Source organism: Vigna umbellata, chromosome 6 (genome assembly GCF_029865625.1).
Source record: "Vigna umbellata cultivar VRB3 chromosome 6, Vumbellata_1.0, whole genome shotgun sequence".
Lineage (NCBI taxonomy): Eukaryota > Viridiplantae > Streptophyta > Magnoliopsida > Fabales > Fabaceae > Vigna > Vigna umbellata.
In genome coordinates this window covers 11,432,622-11,455,951 of record NC_142170.1, presented here as the reverse complement: position 1 = coordinate 11,455,951, position 23,330 = coordinate 11,432,622, and the positions used below count along the sequence as shown (strand labels likewise).

General features: G+C 30.5%; 3 protein-coding genes across 4 annotated transcripts; all 3 read right to left on the bottom strand.

Annotated features, from left to right (window-relative positions):
- Positions 1–2,555: 2,555 nt before the first annotated feature.
- Positions 2,556–5,468, bottom strand: LOC148196792 (UDP-xylose transporter 1-like). The gene is made up of 9 exons (XM_088093050.1): positions 5,328–5,468; positions 5,044–5,116; positions 4,637–4,762; positions 4,334–4,518; positions 4,113–4,180; positions 3,893–4,025; positions 3,577–3,738; positions 3,161–3,436; positions 2,556–2,939 (listed from the first exon to the last, which is right to left on the bottom strand). The coding sequence occupies exons 3-9, from the start codon at positions 4,755–4,757 to the stop codon at positions 2,835–2,837; spliced, it is 1,050 nt and encodes a 349-aa protein (XP_087949176.1). The 5' UTR covers positions 4,758–4,762; positions 5,044–5,116; positions 5,328–5,468; the 3' UTR covers positions 2,556–2,834.
- A 4,202-nt stretch (positions 5,469–9,670) lies between these two features.
- On the bottom strand, positions 9,671–16,836 carry LOC124821694 (uncharacterized). 2 transcript variants are annotated; one of them, XM_047293617.2, is made up of 15 exons: positions 16,652–16,836; positions 15,716–15,825; positions 15,478–15,586; positions 15,227–15,388; positions 14,119–14,223; positions 13,615–13,698; positions 13,395–13,510; positions 13,201–13,302; positions 12,994–13,107; positions 12,838–12,894; positions 12,657–12,723; positions 12,478–12,531; positions 11,849–11,923; positions 10,182–10,217; positions 9,671–9,969 (listed from the first exon to the last, which is right to left on the bottom strand). In XM_047293617.2, exons 2-15 carry the CDS (start codon positions 15,724–15,726, stop codon positions 9,868–9,870), a joined length of 1,194 nt encoding a protein of 397 aa, XP_047149573.1. In that variant the 5' UTR covers positions 15,727–15,825; positions 16,652–16,836; the 3' UTR covers positions 9,671–9,867. The 2 variants fall into 2 exon arrangements, with proteins under 2 accessions (XP_047149573.1, XP_087949041.1); XM_088092915.1 differs by having other exon boundaries at positions 15,716–15,787.
- A 2,772-nt stretch (positions 16,837–19,608) lies between these two features.
- On the bottom strand, positions 19,609–23,082 carry LOC148196791 (cytokinin riboside 5'-monophosphate phosphoribohydrolase LOG1-like). Its single transcript, XM_088092677.1, has 7 exons — positions 22,865–23,082; positions 22,324–22,421; positions 22,206–22,236; positions 21,311–21,410; positions 20,317–20,387; positions 20,014–20,157; positions 19,609–19,898 (listed from the first exon to the last, which is right to left on the bottom strand). Exons 1-7 carry the CDS (start codon positions 22,982–22,984, stop codon positions 19,833–19,835), a joined length of 630 nt encoding a protein of 209 aa, XP_087948803.1. The 5' UTR covers positions 22,985–23,082; the 3' UTR covers positions 19,609–19,832.
- Between the last annotated feature and the right edge of the window lie 248 nt (positions 23,083–23,330).

Sequence of the window (23,330 nt, the reverse complement as noted above, 5' to 3'; positions counted from 1 at the left end):
AACTAACAGCTACTCTACAAATAAATGAATGTAGTTTGCAAGTAATGACTCCACGATACAATAATTTTAGGGTATTTTTTTTATTTGGTCAACTAGCCAGTCATGATTTGACATTTTCCTACTCTTCAATATCTTATAAATGTCTTTTTTTAGAAAAAGAGAAAGAGTGTGTCCTTCCATCTTTTGCAGTGTCAGTTTTTAATAATATTATAATAAATTTTGAGATAAATGATAGAACAAAAATGAAAAATAGCAAATAATGCACATTTATTAATAAAATACGAAATCATAGTTACAATAAAATCAGAAAGACATTATACTGTTTGTCTTAAGGAGACATCAATTTATTTTATAAATAATTTAAAAAATTATCCGCCATTTTTTCATCTTTTACTTCATTTTCTTTTTAAATTAATATTTAAAAAACACCATCTTTGTACGATAGAAAAGAAAGAAATAAAGTAAATACGAAATATTATATAAAAAGTAAATATATATATACATTCAAAATTATATGTTAAACATGAGTAAACATAATACTTAACGCAAGAAAATAATATTGTAAATTAGTATATATATATATATATATATATATATATATATATATATTACAAACAAAATCATATATTTTATTTTTCGACAAATAACGTCTCTTATTTTTCACTTATGTTTTACATTTTTTTTATTTTTAAAAAGTGCAGCAAAATGTGTTTACATATATTTGGGGGTTTTCACGAAAAATGCTACAGTACTAAATTAAATATTTTAATTTCGATAACAAAGAAATCTTTTTTTTCTCCATTAATTTTCTTTTTCAAAGATATGTTGTGGTATCAACATTACTGTTTAGGCTTAAATATAAACACAAAAGTAATAATGTTTGGGAAATGATATATATATATATATATATATATATCACATTTTAATTAACTTAAAATTATTATTTTAAAACATTCTCAAATTTAGAATGTAAATCTCATCTTCAATATAAATATAATTAAAAATAATGTAAAATATAAGTTTTTCATGAAATAAGTTGAACAGTTAAAAGAAATTAAAAATTGTGTAGCAAAAGAAAGGTTGGGAAAATAAAATAAAACAAATAATCAAAAGAATAATGAAAATAAAGTTCTTTTAGGTTACTAAACTAAAAATATTTTAATAATTTAAAATAAACTTGATACAAGAACCATGTTATAATATATATCAATTTTATTTTTCATTCGGTATTATCAATATCCATATTCGTGTTAAATTAATGTGAGGATTTTCTTCAAATCAAATCTGAACAATACCTAGAAGATAATCGTTTATTTGTCAATCTTAATAATTAATTGATCAAGCAAGAAAAAGGTCAAAACAATTTTTTTCTCTCTAGATAAATGACACTTAAGGGACAACATGATGGCTTAAAAATAGGTTTATAGAAATTACATACTAACAATTAAGCGATTATTTAAGCGATGATGAAACAATGTATCTTATGTTTTTTAATATAATAAATATATTGTTCAAGCCTTACAAAAACATTTAAGTAAAAAACGGTCAAATATGAAGAGAACATTTAAGGAAGAGATATAACCAATTATGTTCTAAACAATAAATAATTTTTGTAGCTTGTTAAAAAAGGCTATTTTTTATGTTATTTTACTACTGACTCTGGTACATGAGATAAAAAATTGTTACTATATTTTGTTTATCCTACCAGCAAGTGATTTCGTCAATTTAGTATTTATTTTTATTATTTTTATTACCATTAAGATAATAATCGTTTATAATTCTTTTCAGTTTAAGGCATTTCTGAAAAAGAGTGTCAACTTTAATTATTTAAAAAATATCTATTTTTTTTCTAATTTCAAATATCCGTTTCCTTTAATTAAAAAAAACATGTTTAAATTAAAAACAATAAAAAATACTAGTACTAGGCATTAGTTTAGTATAAAAACAATTCTTATTCAAACTTTATTTATATTTCGGTTTAAGTTAAATCAGTGTAAGTTAAACTTTCAAACACTTGTAAATCAAATTTTATAACACTATTTTTGAATGACGGTCATGAAAAAAAAACGATAATGTGTTTCACCACATCTTTCACATACTGAGGTAGTATTTACCGACAAAAAAAAAAACAAATTACAATGGCTATAAGTGTACGTTATCATAAGTTGAGAAAACTTCAACGCATATTCAAATTGGTTTTTATTTTGAAAAAGAATATTTAATTTAGTTTTTTTTTCATAGACTCAATAAGAAAATTCCTATATACTCCAAGTTTGAACGTGTTTGATTTAAACCGTGTAAAGAATGTCATGTTTTCACATTTTAATTCTATTTTTTCAGCAGAACTTAAAACATTTGTGCATATAAATTAAAATAATTATCTTGAATAATATTTTAAAGAGTTATTATTATACAATTTGTTTATTTATTATAAATTTTAATCATATAAAATAAACATTAATTTCTCTCTATAATTAATGTGGTTCTAAGCACTATAACGAAGCACTCAACGTTTAAATATTGATGACAGACGTGTGATTAAGAAACACTGAAGATAATAAAATAGAAAGCAACAGCTTCCTTCTGTGATTGTTATTGAGAAGAACATACATAGTTATTGTGAATCACAAAAAATGATTGATGTCTACCTTTCTATTGAAGAAAAAAGGAATTACAATTTTATGAAATTTGAATTTCCTGTAGTTGAAGGAATATACGGTTGGTACGAAAAACTTATCAAAACAAATTTGATTTATACTCGTTACAAGTTCCCTACAAGAAATTGAAGAAACCCAAAATATACCAAATCTGAAAAAGACATGGACCCTGTTCATTCAAATCACAGAATCCTTGCTTAATTTCTTAACTTCATCATTTTCCTCCTTTTGGTTTCCCACGTTTTTTCCTGCCAAAACTGCTGCACTGTCTTTGTCCTTCACCTATAGTTAAAGAGTAAAAAATGAATAAAATCTTACAATAGTTATGGCAAAAATGAAGTACTGAATATTTTATGAACTTCACAAGATGCAAAAGTATTTATCATTTATCCCCTTTTTCGTTTATTAGTTTTGATTATAAACATTATAAGGAGATTGAATAAAAATTAAATTTTGAGAAACTTGTCATAAAGATTTAGAAAGAGAAAAGGGAAGAAAGAAACCTGAGAAGACAATGGGAGGTCACTAGCTAACTGTTTCTTTTTGTTGTCCTCAGTGCAGAAATAAGAGTACAATCCCATTCCAAAAACTGCAATGAGTATTCCAAGAATGTTTCTTCCAGTGAATGGGTCATGCAGTAATGTGTACCCAAATCCAAGAACAAGGCATGTCTTGAGGTGTCCTAGTACTTGGTAAGTTACAGGAGATGTTTTTCCTATGACCAGAAATGTGCTGAAGTTCACAGAAACAGCTATCAAGCAGGACAAGATGATGAATGCCTGAATTAATCATTGAAATTTATGTAAAAAAAAAGTGTCAGAAGAAAAAATGTTTACATATTATGGTTTCTGACATATATGATCTTTAACTACTACTATACATATATTAAATATAACAGAAGGTGAGGATTTAACATTACCAACACAATAGGAGAATATTTGTAGGCAAAAACATTTTTCTTGGTGAGCATTTGATCCACAACAGGGCCTGAAACAAAAAGAATTGCTGCTTGGAATGGAGCAGATTGGTAGAGCAGCTGTGTGGAAGAGACATTGAGCTTCTTTTGTATTGTGTTGGTCAGCTAAATTGAGCACTGAGTTAAGAATCCAAATATATCAGATCTTCCTAAGCTTTAATGAAGATAATTAATGATCAAGTTTAAGCCATCTTAATCAATTGATGACAATAATTACATGCTGCAACTGGAAGAGTAAGCATTGAGCAATGAAGGATACAATTTGGCCAACACAAGTAGTTATGATTGCTAGAAGTGAAAGAACAGTTCCCACAAAATTGAGCTGAAGGTCTGTGATTGAGGCAATGCCAACTCCCACAAGTAATAGGAATAAAGAGAATTTTATTTTAGAGCTGCATGTGTTAGCACAAGACTTTACATTAACACATGAACACTGGGTAATTTAAAATTTTCAATCAGTTCTTTCAATAACTTGTTACCTGAACTGCTTCTTTAGGAAAATAGTTTCTAACAATACAGTGAATGGTATGATCGCAAGTTTTGTCATCTGCAGAGTAATCATTCCATAAGGAAAAATTAATACACGTAGAATGAATGATTCAGAAGACAACATAAGTATGAACATAACATATCTGTATATATGTATATCATAAAGTTTAACATGATACTGTTGTGTAGCAGTAAAATATCGAGGTGAAACCTGGTAGAATCCAATGGAATTGAAGCCAAGACTTAAGTTGAGAAATCCAATGGAGATGCCATTCAGAATACCGAAAAGCATCACCGTTTTGAAGTCAATGGATTTGGCCACAAACAGATTCAAGCGTTGAGCCGCATGAAGGGTGCAAAAGGTTACCATCAGATGCCAACTAGTAAGTGTTGTGGCTGATCCAAAGGAAACATAATTCAAACTTAGAGCGATGAGATATGTAAATGTTGATAAATTTGAGCATTGATAGCCAAAATTAAATGATTTCTAAAGAGGGGACTAAATGATTATCACCAAAAGGAAAGCCAAGATTGCTCATCAAGGCTTTGTTGCAGATGACAATGGAAACAGAAGAAGCCACCGAGAGAAATAGTGCACCAATCACCCCCAATTGAAAGTTTGACATCTCTCCCATATTTTCTGTCAAAAGATTCATCAAAGTGCAGAATTTGAAGTTTAGTTTTCTGAAATCATTAAATTAAACATACACTTTTCTTAAAATATCTACCTAGCTATTTAATTTAACTTTTTTCCTTTACTGTTTCAATGTCACCTTCACAGTTTTCTGTCATACAAGTACAACGTCATCTATCAACTTATTATCAGATACCAAAAAGCACAATGGTTCAGTAATCAGCAATGTGTTCCTTAGCTTTTACTCAATGGTTGGTACCAAAATCAAATTAATTAACACATAATACCTTATCCAATATGAAGAGAAATAAATGATATATCAATCTGAGATCGAGTTTGAAGCTATTTCCTGGTAGGAGCCTGACAGGATCACAGAAATGGAAACCATGATCAACAAACTTTTGTATGACAAGAATGGACAAAACTTACATAGAGATGTTGTTTATGATATTTTGTTAGTAGAATTCATATACATTACTGAAGTGAAATTATAATAGTGATTGAAAAACATTACAAGCAGAAGCTATTGCAGGAAAGAATGGAATGAAAATGGTGATGATTCATGGCATACCTTGGAATGGTGAAATGAAATTGCAAGATGCAAGGGCTCCTCCAACTCCAAAAGATGAGCCAAGTTGTTAGTCTAAACGGCAGCGTTTATAGGGAGGGAGAGGTGTATTGTGGAAGTGTAAGGTTGTATGTATGAGAATGAAGGTTTTGTGGGATTTATATTTTTTATGGGTTGTTGGTGGTGCCTAATTAACGGCGTTAAGTTCATGGGATGGCGGGAGTTTAACGGCCATTTGAAGCAAGAATATAAGTATTGTGGAATGAAAAAGGGATTTGGACATTTGAACTGCTGCATAGTTATGTGTTTAACGGCCATCACGTGTGTTATGTTATGCATATTGTTGTATAGGTATATAGCTAATGCGATTACCAAACTCATTTGTCCCACATCGATTTCAAAAATTGTAGGCCTAACGAGTCTTGACTCAGAAGTGAGGAAGGTGAGTGAAACCAACATTTCCTTTTAGGCCAACTCAGCTCAGCTTACATGTCTGCCATTTGAAGCAACACTCTCCAATCATCTTCAAGAGACTTCAACCCCACTCCTAATTAACCTATACCACACTTTCAATTTCTTTTTCTTTCTTTCTTTCTCTTTCTTTCTATCTTCTCTTACTACATTCAAAGATAAATTATAATAATAATTGTTTCAATTATGGATTTTAGGTTATGAATATTTTAAGTCTTGTACGTTTTTAATGTTGTGTTCACTCATGTTAGTCTTTTACTCAGTTTAATCCACTCTTCTTAAATTATTTGTAGAAATACTTTAAAACGATTTGATAAGTTGCAAAATAAATTCAAGGCTTAATACTCTATTTTGTCCCCTCGCTCGAAAATGTCAAATTAGTTCATCCTTTAAAACGTGCGTCAATTACGCCCTTACTTAATAAAATTTATATCAATGAAATCCCTTCCGTTAAATCCGTACAAACGGGCGTTAATTATTTTTCTCTCTCTTCTATTAACGCCGTTTGTACGGATTTAACGGAAGGGATTTCATTGATATAAATTTTATTAAGTAAGGACGTAATTGACGCACGTTTTAAAGGATGGACTAATTTGACATTGTCAAACGAAACTGTGGACAAAATAGGATATTAAACCTAAATTCAATCATCTACTTTGTTACCTCAAATATTCATAGATTTCAGAATGATTTTTAGATTATCACCACTCCGGTACAACTAGTAATAAAATTATTATTTAAAAACTATGTATAGGATTCCACTATTCTAACTTTGGAAATGGTTTAATCAATGTTTCTATATATCTAAAACATATAGTCTTAAACTAACAGGACTTTACAGTATAACAATGAAAGACAATTAAGTTTTAGTAATAATCTATAAAAGAGTTATAACAATTTCACTGTACCTCTATTTTTTCTTTCTTTATATCCTAGGATGAATGATAACAAATTTATAAAAGGAATATTATATATCTTTTATTATATTAATTAGGAGTCTATTAGGCCTTATTCACTTGAATGGATTTGAGAAGATTTGAAAGTAAATTTTGTTGTTGCTTATTTGAGTGGATTTGAAGATAAGTGAGAGTGAGTTTGGAAGTAAAGTTTGTGAGAAATTAGTGTAGGATTTGATTGACGTGACAAATTAAAAAAATTTACTCCTAAATCCAGCCTCATTTACTTCCAAATTCACTCAAATAAACAACAAAAAAATTATTTTCAAATCCTCTCAAATTCCCTCAATTACTCTCCCCAAATCCAATCCATTCTAGTGAACAAAGCCTTAAAGTTTAAATGATAATATCTCTCCACCAAATGACTCTTTACAATATTTTTATTACTTTTTAATCTCTTATTAACTTAAATGGTAGATAATCTTCCGTAGGCTCATCTTCATTCACTATTCAGGCAATCTCTCTGCCTATTCATTCCTTAAATATCCATCTACAAAAGGAACAATTTATTTCAAACTATTTATCCAATAATACTTCATATTCCAACAAGATATAATATATAAACAAAGTGTTTGATTGGATATTATATATTTAAGTTTTTCATGTTTAACTTTAATTGATACAGTTCGTGTATAATGAAGTGTTATTCCTTATTTTCTAATGAGTTTCCATATCAGTGAATTTATTCTATTTTTACATCTTACAACTCTTTATATTTTCAATTTTACAATTGTATCATTTTTTAACTTATTTTTATTATTGAATGAAATTGAGAAAATAAAAAGGTATATGCTTTTATTAACTGAAATTTTTATGTACCCATGGCAAGCAAGAGAGGAATGCAACCAAAATATTTTTTCCAAAAGTTAGACTTTATTATTAAGTCACATATTGGTTTAAGACTTAATTGTTTTTAATGTACTAAATAAAAATTGAGTTAATCATACACAAATATTTTAAAAATATTAAAAAAAGAATGGTTAAATAACATATCATGTCATGTTAAGCGTAAGTACACAAGATTTTTCATAAAACCTAATAAGAGTAAGAAAAAAGAAAAATAAAAGAACAATTTTATAAATTGAAATTAGTTTATAGTTTTACTTGAAAAGATAAAGATTAATAAAATTAAGAGAAACACTGACAGTAAATGCTGGCTACCTCATTTTCCATTGTATATTAGTTTGAATTTTCACTATTTCTAACAAAAACACTACACCGTGACAATTAGCCGTGAATACGTGTTGTATGACTATACAAATATGCGAGCATGTGTTATAAACAAATGAATTAAACGAGGTAACCGTATTTCAGAATCAACAAAATTAGGTTTATACGAACCAAAATAGTGTCGTTTGAATTTAATTTTTGAAACTTATCTATATTCAATCTTAATAACACTTGTATTTAAATTTTTAATTTATTTTTAATACGACCGATTTGATTTGAAACTTAATAATAAACATTAGAAAACCATAATTTATTAAAAATAATTATCAAAACCAAATATAAGTTTATTTTTACTAAAGTTCTAATATATGTATTTCATTTACTTAAAATTAAAACAAAATTAATCTTAATTTTCTTTCAAAATAAAATTTGATTTCGAATAACCTACCGTGTTAAATTGCAATAACCTATATCTAATTAACTTATCCATGTTAATATGAATAATCTATTTGATTAAGTTAATAAGTAAAATGGTTATATACTCTGAATACTCATGTTGAATCTGAATTCAACGCAACTCGTCAACTTTGGTGGGTAAGCTGTCGCATGTTGTTTGTTCAGTGTGTAGTAGACACTAAACAGTGTTCCCGATACAAAAACTACTAGGCCACGTTGTTTGCTTGTTTACTTATGTAAGTAATTTGACCATAATAGCAAATACTTGTTTTTATATTTTTTAAATAAATGTTATTTTTGAAATAATTATATTAAAATAATGATATTTTTGATAAATACACTATTTTATTAAATCAGAGAAAGTACTAAATTTATAATGAATTGAAAAAAATATTATTATATGATTAGAGCAACAATGAATTAATCTTTTAAAAAAACTTTAAGAGTGAATTTTGAAGATATAGAGTAACATGTGAAAAACACACCCAATATTAGAACATATTGAACAAGTAAAAAATTATGTATAAATATTGTAGCGATATAAAAAGAGATATATAGGCAAATAACGAATGTTAATTAGGTGTTTAAAAATCTTTTTTTTTTCTTCAAATATCGTTATCCACTAAAATAATCTCTAATAGATTCAAACGTATAACTAAAAGTGTCTAATTTATTTTTATTTAACTATAAACACTTTTTGAAAACATTTCAATCATTCGGTTAAAAAAATTGCATAATAACTATACGTAATCAAACTTATTTTCACCATAACTCAAAATTTAAATTGTTTTACACTTAAACTATTTGCACAGTTCAAGACTCTTTTTACTTTTAAAAGCAAACTGGTAAACAACCTTGTCAATTTTGTAACTTTCGGATATTTCTTACCTTTAACCATAAATCGAACGTAAAATATGAACGCATTACTCAAGTCATTAATTCTTATGAAGTCACGTTTTCGTTATCAAAGTATTCTTCATTTTAATTTTCTTCTCATTCAATTTTATTTGCACTAAAAGTACTAAATGGAAAAGACCAAAAAAGAAAACTAGCCACTATAACATTTTGAGAGAATAAAAAGGTACAAATTGGGAAAATATAACTATTTGACATCTTTCAATAATTTGACATAAAATACGTTTTTATTTTTATTGATCTAACAGTATTGTTTTATCAAATATTATCGAGGTTGAAAGAACTTATACTTTTTTTTTTTTGTAATACTAGAAAACATTACGTTCATATTAAGGAACATTTAGAATAATATACAATTATATATGTACAGCCAACAGATTTCGATCTAACGGCTATTAGAAAGTTAATCAATAACATAAAACTGATTGAATTACATCTGGTACAAATTAATTCCTCAAAAAAGATGGATCAGAAAAATACGCACGCACCTGAGGGAGAAAACAATACAAAACAAAACAAATACTACCATTTAGAGTGTACATAAAAAATGTACAACAGGAAGATGGATCCATATATCAATTCTTCCCATTACGTTTAAGTCCTTCAAGATAGGCCTTATCAGAATTGGTTAGGCGAACTTGAAACTGGGCCCATTCACTTTTGCATCTGGCTCGGACCTGAAAGAGTATTCAAGAAAAAGGTTATTGCAGTAGGGAGCAAAATGTTGGATCTTAGTATAAGTATATAACTAATATAACTGTTATTACATTTGCTACAATAGGTGAGTGCATATGTAGCGCTCAAACAACTTGAAGGAGGAACCAACAATGTTAAGCAAAAAATAGAGTATATATATTCACTAACATTCTTAGACAGAAACTATACGTACCAAATCCCCAGGGTTTTTTCCTTTGTCAGCCTCTCCCTGAAAATTATGCATAATATCCCAAAAGTTAAATTTATAAATTAATACAAAATTTATTGCACAAGTAAAAGACCATATGTTAATTCATCGGGAGTAGAAGGACTTGGCAACAATAGAATAATTATGGAAAAAGATAATCATCACTCTAGAAAATGTCCCTACGTCTTTTACCTTCATCTTTTCGTTTACCTTTAATAATTATGAAACAATTGCAACCACAACCCCCGCCCCCCTCTCGAAAATAAAAAGTGAAAAGCAGAAAGAAAACAAGAATGAAAGAAAATGCCATCATGTGTATAAAAGTAAAAAGTAATAATAAATGGAAAAATTTTCCTATTATTCTCTCTAACGTTAGTACAATTCAATGCCAAGAGGCTCCCACAATTCGGAGAGCTTGTTTCCAGAATTTGAACTACGGACTTCCCAAGTCACAAGGCAACAACACCATACTATATCGTCAAGGCTCATTATTCCTTTTCTTTCTGAGAAAAGTGACAGAAAGTTTAACACAATAAAGCCTTGTATATGTAATACTCCTCACCAAGAAAGAAAGAAAACTTGCAAATGTAACTGCTTGATGGAAGCATTGGGGTTCCATGGATACCAATTGGATGTTTTAAGAGAGCATTTAATATGCATAATCATTTTCATTTTAAGAAATTATGTTTCCTAAGAATTGTGTTACTTGAAAATATCAATTTTTGTGAATGTTATAAATGTAGTTCATATTCTCAAAGATTATTGGGAATCTTTGGCAATGTTTCATGAGTATGCTCTAAACTTTCGCCCTTTCATGAAATCTTGGCTTCCCATACCTCTCATGAGAATGCTTTGTTGGAAACACGGTTAAAACAAATTTCAAAACATGTTAAAATTCTGAGAACCCTTTACCAAAATTCCATACCAAACATGGGAATGTAATATTCCCAACATAAGATTTCGGGACAACTTCTAGGAATCTCTCTACCACCCCTCCCCCCAAAAGGAATCGTGCAGAGGATATTAAGGAAAATTCATGGCTACACTGTTTATCCTGAATACATCTCCCCATGTTTTAAAAGCGTACAATGGCAACAAAAAATTTTGAACCTAAAATTTTGTACGTACTACCCAAACCCGGCACTATAATCAACATAACAAGATGTAAAACACAAAAACTTGTGATAAAATACTGGCCATCAGATTCAGAAGAATTGTCAGCATCAAGTGTAGAAATACTCTATTTCTCGGAATTTCAAATTTTCAACTTCAGTTATTTTTTAATTTTACATAAGCCCCTTCAAAATTATAACACATCTTCTCCCCTCTCCTCCGAAAAAAAATTAAAATAAAAGAAAAAAACCTTTTATCTTAGTTTAATCTCTTTCCAATAGGAACTCCTCGTTATTGAAACCTTATCCAAATCAACTTCTATGACACAAAACACCAAACTATACGAGGTTAGTATAGTTTTTCACACGTATTTTGTTATTAAAATAAGTATATTTGTATTTTCTGCCTGGCCAAGCAAAGCATTTGCAGCCTACACATACTCGCAGTATGTAGATGCATTTATAAAAACAAACTCAATTGAAATTATATAATCAAAGAAAATAAGTGGCCCTGAATCTATTGTAAGCTCGTGAGCTAACCTGCCTCCCGAGAGAAGGAATTCCTTGATGAACAATCCATTCTGAATCAATTACTCCAATTTTTTCGTGTGCTGGCTGCAAAAAGGATTCAAATTAAAGCCAAGTAAATCAAATAGCTTGTTCTAAAAATATTATATCTGGGCAGAGAGATTGTAGCCCCATATTTTCTATTCAGTATAAACTAGACGGGCTTCACACTCAAAAAATAAGCTAGGACAAAACAAACGGTGGTACTGAGGAAGCCTCTTCAATTAATTCAAGAACAGAAATATAATGAAATGCATTTCAATTTCAAGAGCTACAATTGCCCATAGTCCTGATAAATTAATCCATATAGTAACTTAAGAAAAAAGATAAGCCAAAATTCATTAATATGAACAGAAACACAAACACAGTAAGCTTACAAAACCAGGATCACTGTGTTAAATAAGTTCTAAAGGCAAAAAATAGTTTATGCTTTAAATAGATTTTTTAATTGTATGATGTATTCACATAGCTTTCTTTTCAGTTTGGCACCTGAATGCATACTTGACCAACTAAAGCATACGCATCTTCCAACAAGGCTAACAAAAAGGATTCAAACACTCTTCAATAGGGAGGGTTAAAATTAAATAGATAGAATTACCGACCTCTACACATCTTCTGAGAGCAAAGTCCAGCCCCCATCCATGCACTAGATCATTCTACGGAAGACAATTGGAAAGCCATCACTATAATTACTAAGATTATGCATCTATCGTGCAAGAGAAGATTTACCTGTTCATCCAGCAATGTTACTATAACCAATAAATGTGAAAATAAAATATACCTGAATCATGTGCCACACACAACGCCAAGCTTCACGAGAAAAGACAGGTGCCATAATTTCCACAAATCTAAAATAACATAAGATATAATAAAATTAACTAAGTAGACAAAGGAAAGAAAAACTAGGTATATGATTGCAATACAACATTCAACTTTGAAGCAGGGTGGAAGAAAGGGCATACGCAGCACAAGGAGGCAAATGTGGATCACTACACCAGCCTGGTTTCTCTTCTGTAACCCTAGGCAACACATACAAAAACGTGTCAAGACAAAGAGAGCCTTATTAGATCAATGACTAAGGTAGTAAATTTAGAAAGAAAAGAACAGCAAAGGAATACATGTGAACTTCTTTGTCACCCCTCCTTTTTGTCATCTCCCATGTCAATCCCTTATTGGGCTCTAGACCCGGTTGAGAGATCTCCAAACCATATTTTTTCACTAAACGAATATACCTAGTGAATAGGTGAATAGAATACAGTTAGTTAATCAAACTAAAAACTGCATTAATGTAAAATTTGAGCAAACTAGACAGATGAAAATAATACCTGTCTGCATTGAAGTGCTCTACTCCAAGATCTTCATCCCAAATAAAAATATACTCATAAGCTGCCACTATATCAGGGTGCAAAAATCTTTTAGCATACCACCTGTACAACATCAAGTATGAGAAAATTGTATAAGAGAAAAAGAGTAAAGCAACAAGATACACTCCAAAGAATGATAAGGTCTCTAATTATACCATTTAGTTTGTTTCCTTGCGCTAACATGGATTGCATTCTTTGACCACTCAAATTGATCCCATTTACTAGTCCAACCATCATAATGAAAGAGCAAAATTGCAAAATCATCAGAAAACTACAGAACAATTTGATAGTCAGCAATTTGGAAAAAATATGAAATGGTAAATATACAAATAAAAACGTTTATATGAATATTTGAAAGTAGTAAATCTCTATAACCTTTTCCACTGCAGCATTGATATTATGCCTCTGTTCATAACCAACAGTGAATGTAACTAAATACTTTGGCTTTTTCTTCAGATCCTGCACCATTCATGGTTTCATTGGAAGATTTGCAAGAAATATATCAAAGAAATAGACACGTAACATGTCTTCCCTATCCACACTGGCTTATCAACATGCAAACCTGCTGACACACTAGCATGCAATGTTTTCATGCATGAATAAAGCTGCATAAATACACAATTGATAAAAGTGCACGTTTCTAGCCAATATAATAGTTTTTATTTTGCCTCTTATATCATGTGAAACTTATATTGAAGAATAAAACAGATATTGTTACATGTCGCTCTCTGTTTTACAACAATACACCCACCACCACAACAATAGATGAACTTTGGGGTTTGATCAAATTTCATATTTGTAAATTGTAAAACTATGAGACTTAACAACTACAAGCTACAGATAAATTCTTGCATCAGAAATAACTGCTTATCAACATACCTCACTAGGTTCACCCCATAATCTGCGTAAATAAAAATCAGATTCTGATACAACAATTCCGGGGGGAAGTGATTCAGCTCCACGAGGATTTGATGAAACAAATATCTGTGAAAGTGGCAGCTTTGAATCAAACTTTATTTGTTTGATAAATAGTATGCTACCGATCTAAAACAAGTACAATTATAAAATAATGTCTAAAATGCATAGCCATGATGCTGCAAGAATCATATCTGGCAGAAAATAATTCTAGAGAGTAGTTTAATCATATAAAAAAAAAACAAACTTGACAGTGCCTTATGGACGAGACGTAGGTAAAAGCACATTCAACTTCAATGTTTATTAAATTTCTTAAGCAATGATTATAAAAAGACTACTTCCAAAGTTGATAAGCTCCTGACTCAAAACACTAGCACCCAGCTCCTTGTTCTAGAAACAAGTACAAAAAAATTATAGTTCACATAATAGACCATGTCACCTGATTATATAAATTGTGCACCAGTTTCACTAGTTATGTTGATATGTTCAAGAATGCTACCACCTAATAATTGTTTTATAAGCAATATATAAGCTTAGATAATTTGAATAAAGGCTTACTTTCATTTTTTCCAACGAGCAAGCATATTTTTACTTCCTTGATGGAATTATTAAAGGTTGGGACAAAATTTCTGCGGGTATGTTTTATCTAATTATGGAACACGAACTTCAATAATCGTCGAAAAATAAATTTTAAAATATAAATCAATTAAAATTACAAATATTATTAAATTATATATAAATAGACTTTCGATTAATACTTCTTAAATTTTTTGATAGAATAGGATTTAAAGCGCTTAGTTCATGATATTTTCAACTCCAACAGTTAGCCGTGAAAGAAAGCTTAGAAACACAAAATATTCTAAGATTAACCATGGCTGGGAAATGGTAATGACACACATAGATTAACCAAACCTTTCTAAGGAACAGTTTGACATAATATATCAGTGCTAACAAACAAGTAACAGTCAAAGGATAATCCCTTAGAAGGTATTAATTGACCTAAAGCTTCAGCTTTTCTTTTCTGGGAATATAAAAGCATTGACATCCTTCTAAAGAACAAGAATTGAAATACCTTTGGTACTTTAATGGACCCTAACACTTCAAGATTTTTGGTTCCAGAAGACTCATCAATAACAGCTGGAGATTTTTCTACTTCAGCTGAAAATCTGTCTATTTCAGCTTCGGCTACAGGTACATCAAAAGAATTCCCTACAGGTGATGAAAGTAAGCTAATCTGCAAAATATAACAAGAGAACAAAAAAAATTAATAGGATGATAAGTGTGAGACACAATATTGAAAAAAACTACTGTTGTATTTATTACCTTCCTCAAATGCACAGATGAAATAGAAATACCAACAAAAAATCCAAAGGCAATTCCCATGATAGCTGTGATGAGAATCCGGGTACTTTCATTTGATCTTTTAAATGTGCTAAAAAAGATATTGTAAACTAAATTCAGAAATTTTGGTAGAACATATACAGGACATATAAGATGTTTAAGATACCAGGTAAAGACAGGCAATACCAATAGTTACTCTAATAAATAAATTTATCCTTACCTTCGATACATTATTGCAGTCCAGTTAGTATCGACCACAATCAAGTGAAGGTATGTATCCCCCGGAAAAGCCCTAAATCCTCAAGCAAACACCGACACAAATATAACATCCTTCAACAACCAACAATGAGACCAAGTATAAGGCACAAGTAGAGTAATAGTCCGGTTGAGTGTGCATTTTCTATTTATTTCCTATACATGTATCTATCTGCCAGACTTTCCATCCAAGTGGAGGCACTCGCATAAACCCAAATTACATTCTCAGAATGAGTGTGAGGGAGTACGTGAGTATCTGAGAGAGATAGAGACGATAAATATGCAAAACAACATAGATTTTCAGCAGCATGTTGAAGACATTGAGACCAACAGACAGCATCAAGCATTTAGAACCACGACGATAGTACTAGTGGTCAGGAACTTTGCATGATGCCACAAGTTTAAACCTCGTTATTACTAACAGTATCATTCAAAAAGACAAATACAAATAGATCACGCAGTTTAAAGAACAAAGAAAAACCTAAATGCGGTTTTAGCGTCACTAGTTCACTGCACGCATTACCGATTAGTGAGCATTTGTATTTTCAGAATTCTCGTTGTCTATCAAACTTTCAAACACAAGCCTAGCATACGCCACAACCTACCACAGCGCAGGTTTCCCCCAAAACGAAAAGCAAAATCCACTAAACTAACAGAATGAAACTAAGGTAGCGGTAAATATCCACAGAATATATCAAATGCGCAATATCAGAATCGCTTCATTGATCTACGTCACTGAATCTCACAAAAACAAAAACCAGAAACAATATTTATTCACACTGCCGTGTTCGTAAAACGACAGCGAAAACACAAAAACTGAATTCAAGAGCTTCCACAAACACTAGAACGGAATACAGATTTCACAACTGGTCCTTCACTAATAAGAAAAAAAAGAGCTTACAGAATCGACTGTAGAAACGCTAGGGTTGAAGCTCGCTTTCTTATTCGATACTGATCAAAAGAACAAAACGCGATCGGTTTATTTGGTGCGAATAATCATACATAAGCAAGCAAATGGAGACACTGCCATTCTCAATGTCAATGATGTTGAGTCTGTGTTCTGTAGCCTAAACTGAAATTTCCGCTCTCACAATTTCGTCTGACGAAACTACCCCTGACTAAGTTTTTCTATTCCTCGTGCTTATTTTTTCTAATAGCCTATGAGAGCGTGCCAGATGGTGGACACGTGTGCGTGACATGATGAGTTTGATTTTGACTGGTCAACTCGTTCCGTTGGATTGGATTCCAGCCACCCATCAGACGGTTCAGAAGCATCTATAGGCTCACCTCTCCTTTTCTTTATTGTTTCTTTTGAATTGATCAGCAACACCTCTTCTCTTATTAATTATATTAATTAAAATTAATAGTATTTTCCTTATCAGTCTTACATTTTCTTTTTATTGTGTAACATCTTATAATTCCTTAAATTAATGATGTTTCAATAAATAGATTGAAGTTACTTTAGTTTTCCTTCTCAATCAAACTATTTATAGATATTTAATTGTGTGACATCTTATTCTTCCTTAAATTATAATTATATTTAATAATACATAATTAAAAATTTTATCCAAAAAAAAGTATACCAAACAATAATGATAATAACAACAAAACATGACATAAAAGTTTTTATTACTGCGACATAACATGAAAGTTGATTTGTTTGGTCTGTTAACCTGTCATTTTCTCAACAAATTTATGACTGCATTGTTAAAGCATCACCAACCTATCATAGTTTTAGACTGAAGTTCAAAGACAAAGGTGACAACAGTTATACTCCAAATTGAGCTTGTCTTTCAGAAACAAAGAACAAAAGAGTATCATTGAGGCACTGTATTTGTAGCTTAGTATTTGTAGTTTGGATATAATATAATCCATCATCAAATTGTAATATAATTATAATTTATAAATTCTGTCATTTTCTTATCTTAGTCTTTAATACAAATAGACAATATTTTGCTATTTCGAATTTCAATAACACTTGACCAACAAGCTTGTCTTGGAAACCAGCTCAAGTCTTTCATATTTAAATATAAGCTTATGTTAAAATATTAATCCACTAGATAACTTTCTTCTTTCATGTTTGTACTTCTAAGCCAACATAAAAAAACAAAATTCCATTGTTATTCACTCTTGCTAGAGAATCAACAGTTTATGACCATATTTAAACAAACTTCTCAATAAATATTTATTCAAAAATAATATTAAATTAACTGACATATAACTAATTTAAAGATACTCTATCATTCAGATCATAAAAACAATTGATTTAAATTTATAGAAATAATTTTTTTCTTAATCTGTGAGAAAAATTATCTTCCTTATAGTTTTATTTTATTTTCTTATAAATGTATGAAATATTAATCTTAATTAGTTCAAGTTGTGTTATAGGCCCACTTCATTTATTTTTTTAACTTGGGCTTTACCCATTGTATCTAAAAAAATATGGACTATTCTAAATTGATAGTAAATAAGAATATTATATGTATTCCGTGTCATGAGTGCAAGTACTTCCCATTATCTCACTTCGAAGCCGAATAAATAAATAAATAAATCGTGGACCCAATTCCCATATTTATCTTGGGCTGATCTTAACACTATTATAAGTTATCACCACTAAAGTAATATTAAAAAAATAGATTCTTGAATTGAATCACTTTATTATAAAATATAACAAGTATCAATAATTAGTGATCTAATTTTCATTTAATTCAAAGGTAAAGAAAATAAATAAAAAATTGTGAAGGATAAGGGCGAATAATTAAATAAACCGAACAACTTTTTATCTAAATTACTATTTTTAATGTATATTTTCATATTTTGATGATCAAAATATTATACTCATAAATATTTTTGATAGACAGTTAGTAATTTTGTAAATAAAACTTAAACTTATTCTATTGCAAAAGTACAAGTAGAATTAGATAGTTATTCTAAAAAGTAGCTTTCATTATTTGTAAAAAAGTGTGATATTCTCTCTAAGAAAAACAAAAATGTTTAGCCTTTTTTTTTATGAAAATATATCATATTATAAATTATTTTCACAACTTTTTTTAATAAAAATATGATAATATCTATTTTGTTCATGTTTATAGAATAAAAGAATAATGGGAAACAAAATGCATCTTATAAGTCCAGAACGGTGCAGTGGCACAAGCATCATGGACTTACAATTCATTGGACAAATTTTGTTGGCTTGTTAGAGATTTTTTTTTTCTGAAGGTGATAGTTGCAGTTTAGAAAAAAATATTAAGAATAATGAACAACAAATCAACAACAAGACAATAATCTCACAGTTGGTAACTTTGTCTATTGTAAGAGTAAAATTTGCAAATCCAAAATTATGCAACTAGTGTTAGAGGATGGACAGTAGTTTAATTTTGGAATAGCTCAATTTCAGTTGTTTAATTTTAACTATCTTTTAATCATTTACCTTATTAAATTTTAAAAAAATTGAGAATTTAGTAAAACACTAGTAACTGTTATGAGTTTTTCACTAATAAAAATAGTATTTAAAGCGGGTCTTACTAATATAAATTCTTTTAAATTGAAAAACATTATATTTTATTTTAAACAATTTATATCAAAATAATTATTATTTTATTTAAAAAGAAACTCATGCAAATAATTCTTACTAAAATTACCTGCTTAATAAATATTAATGTTAGTGATTTGTTGATTTCTGATTATCAACACTTGTCTCCTTTGAGTATGATAGACCACATGTAGGCTACAATGCATGGAAAAATGAAGAAAAATAAAATAGAAATCTTATGATCTCTTTCTGCACAATTTTTCTAAGCACATGTGTTTCAATTTTAATCAACAGACAGAATCTTAAAAGCAAGAAAAAAAAAAGGATTGAAATTGAAGATGGTAGTTAACCTTCAGAACTAGATTTCAGTCAAATGTTTACACTAGCAACGAAATGTAGAAGAGCACAAAGAATTCGGCTCTAGGAAATTGTGGTCATAGGCTACCATAATAGTCTCTTCCACTTTGAAATTCTAACTAACAACTATCATCTACACAAACTTCCATCAACATCATAGTCTAAAACTCCATTAAATTCTACAATGTGAAGACTAATGTAGCTGTTCCCTCTCCCAGCTTACCTTGGAGACAACTCTTTCATGTTGTGGGAAATATTCCTACAAGGATGAAACCAAATTTCATTAGTTTTATCGAAAGAATGGAAGCTAGTTATGGAAAGAAAAAATACTGATAAAAATAACTAAGTTAATGGAAGAACTATGCAACAATCACCTCCATCTCTTTGACAAGTTCTTTTGGTGTTGGTGCTGATACAATTATATGGCGTGCAGTGGGGCTGATGAACCCTTCTTCCACTGCTTTGTCAATGAAAGACAAAAAGGTATTGTAGTATCCATCAACATTCAGCAACCCCACCTTCAAAAATCAAAACATTGTTAATTTTATATCTACACACAAGAGTTAATAGGCAAAATTTTCATGATTAATATTACTATAGTAATTCTTCTAGGATGTAATAGAAATTTAATTTAGCTTTTCTGTAAGATAAAAATTCAACAACTTTGGAGCATGTACCGGTTTATCATGGATGCCAAGTTGAGCCCATGTTATCACCTCAAGGAGTTCCTCAAGTGTCCCATAACCACCTTTATGATAAAAAAATGATAACATTATACCATACTGGTCTCTGCTTTTTCTTTTATGGTCAAAATACTGTCTAGAAAAGGAAATATACAAGTGCAATAGATGTGAGTGCATTCAATATTTTTTAAGATGACAGCCAAAACCTGAACTAATTATATTTTAAACATGTACTTTAAAAACAGGGACAATTCTGGTTACATATATTGTTTTTGGACACGTCCTACGTTTGGAGTACAGGATATTCCAGAATCTTGGAAATTTCTCATGTGATACACTTAAGTTAAAAACTCTGCTGATAAGGTTTGGAGTTTTTTTTTATTTCAATTCTCGCATAAGTTTTATTTTATGAATAAATGTTTGCCAAAGTTTATTTTTTTAAAAAAAGTGATCATTTTTAAGTATTTTAAAAATTGAAAGTACTTAAAATAAAATAAATGATTCGCGGTGTTGCAGAGTCGTCCCAATACAATAAATAAAAAGTTTCTTTTTTCCGCCAATGAAAAGGTTTTTGTTTTCCCATACACTATGATTTCGAATTGACCAGACATATGTACAAATTTTGTAGTGTGTAACACCGGTGAGAGCAAATAAATAATCGTACGGACGTCATAATGTTTAATATGAGCATAATTCTTTTATGTAAATAATGCTTTTATTAATTATAACGAATTAACAATTTAAAATAAAAAATATATTTAAAGCATGATATTTATGATTAGAGATATGGCTACGCACGTGAGTAACTTAGGTGTCTAGGTTTATGCATTTAATGTATTGCTTGTTTTCATTAAAAAATGAGTGAAATCTAAAAAACAAGCAAGTATCTTACTGATATTGAATCAGGGTGACATGGCAGGTGGTGTTAATGAATTGTTAATGTGATTAAGAAAAGATAATGGCATAAGATAATGAATGTTGTACCAACCAGGTAAGGCAATAAAGGCATCAGAACGTTTGGCCATCTCTGCTTTTCTTTGATGCATGTCTGCTACTGCCTTCACTTCCCCCACTGTTTCTCCAGTGAGCTGCAACCAAACGAATGAATCCAAATTATCACTGAAACAGGTTCATAGAAATGTAAAGTGGAAACAGCTTTTGCGCGTGAGAGAGAGAGGGTTGCTAGGCTACAATACAATTCAATACTACAAGAAACAATGCATGCCACGGAATATGAGGAAGCTGGAGAAGGGGAGCGGTGCAATGATGAGTGTTGCAGTGTTGGCAGAGAAGTGGGCTCAGTTCAAAATCATACGGCCACCCTTTTGCTATCGGGCAACCAACAAATAAGAGTCAGAATAGAGAACCAGATCAACCAAGAAAGTCACTTACTTTCTCTATGATACCAATTAAGATGGGGTGCCAACAGAACCACAAATGCCATGAGAATCTAAAGGGGTATATGGGACTAGGAGAGAAGGACAAAATGGTTCAGAGGGGAAAGACCCCAGATTGCCAGGTGTATGTATTCCTATTCAATATTCAATATTCATGTGATGAATAAACCGAATCTTATAATAAATAAATAAATAAGTAAATGTTGTGAGTGAAACTCAAATAATACACTAGTTCTAGTTCCTCTCACTGAGAACCGCACATGAATCACAAAAAAGGACAAGTGAAAGCTCAGATATTGGGATAACAAAAGTATGGTGGAAATTCACTTGAAATAGGGTGTGTGCCAAGGAATTAGAACAAGAACATATATATTGTGGTAAGATAGGGAAAAGAAGGAGATAATTCTCTGTGTCCCCCCTGCATATGTGTTCGGTCATTTTCTTTTTTATTTCCAAGGAAATGCTTCCAAAACTCCTTAACATTACCTCTCTTGGCATAAGTGTCTTGGGAATAACTCTGCGCGCAAAAGCAGGACAAAAATCAGTTGACTTCAACAAATTAAATATATATAACATCATTAGACCAGACCAAGGAGATGCTCACCCGATTACATGGCGACCACCTTCGTAGACAGCCTGAGAAATCAACCCCATCAAACCAATGCTGCCCCCTCCATATACTAGATCGATATTTCTTGACACCTTTTCAATACCAAACAATACAAGTATATGTGTGAATAGAATAGCTCTAGTTCTGTGAAACTAGGAAAGATACGTGCTTGATATAAACAGCAAAGAAATATAAAACTGGAGAATTCATGAAAGGCAGAGAAGTTGATGTGAAAACTAGCTTAGAAGACACGGGTTTACTGTTTGTCGGATTGTAAATCTTAGTATTGTAGTAAAAAGTTGTAAGCTTAGAAAAATTGAAAAATGGAAAGAAAAATAAGACAAATTAAGCAAAAGAGAGAGGTTGACGTAATTCAAAGATAAAATAAGGAAAAAGAATGTTAAAGCAGGAGATGAGAAGAAATCCAAAAGATGGGAAGAAAAGTTAGATGGTAATAGAAAAGAATAGGATATGTTTGAGGAGAGTTGGTGGAAAAGGAAAGAGAAGAAATAGGAGAGTGAGAAGGGGCATTTACCAATTCTCTTCCAAGCTCAATAGCAGCGTCCTTGTAAGTGGTTTTGTTCCCTGGACTACTACCACAGAAGACACAAATCCTCTTGAACTTGGATTGTTTCATCTCTGTTTCTTTCTCCATCTCTCTTTTTCTCACACAGAGGGAACAGGTTCTATGTTCCACACTGGACAGAATGGATGAGCGCTTGATGGTGTAAACGCGCGCCTATGCTATATATAACAGCAACACAGGCAAAGGCTCGCACACGTCTTCACTCATCACCGATGATGACGCTGACTCACACAACTTGTACGTAGAGACTGAGGGAGACTTCATCCAATGATGTGTGTATTTTCTTTCTACTTTACCATGGTCCCCTCTCTACCACCAATGAGAAAAAAAAAACCAAAAACAAAATCAAAAAATGAAAAATAAAAATAAAAACAACCCGTGGTCCTATCCTATGTGAAGATGAGATGATTGTGGT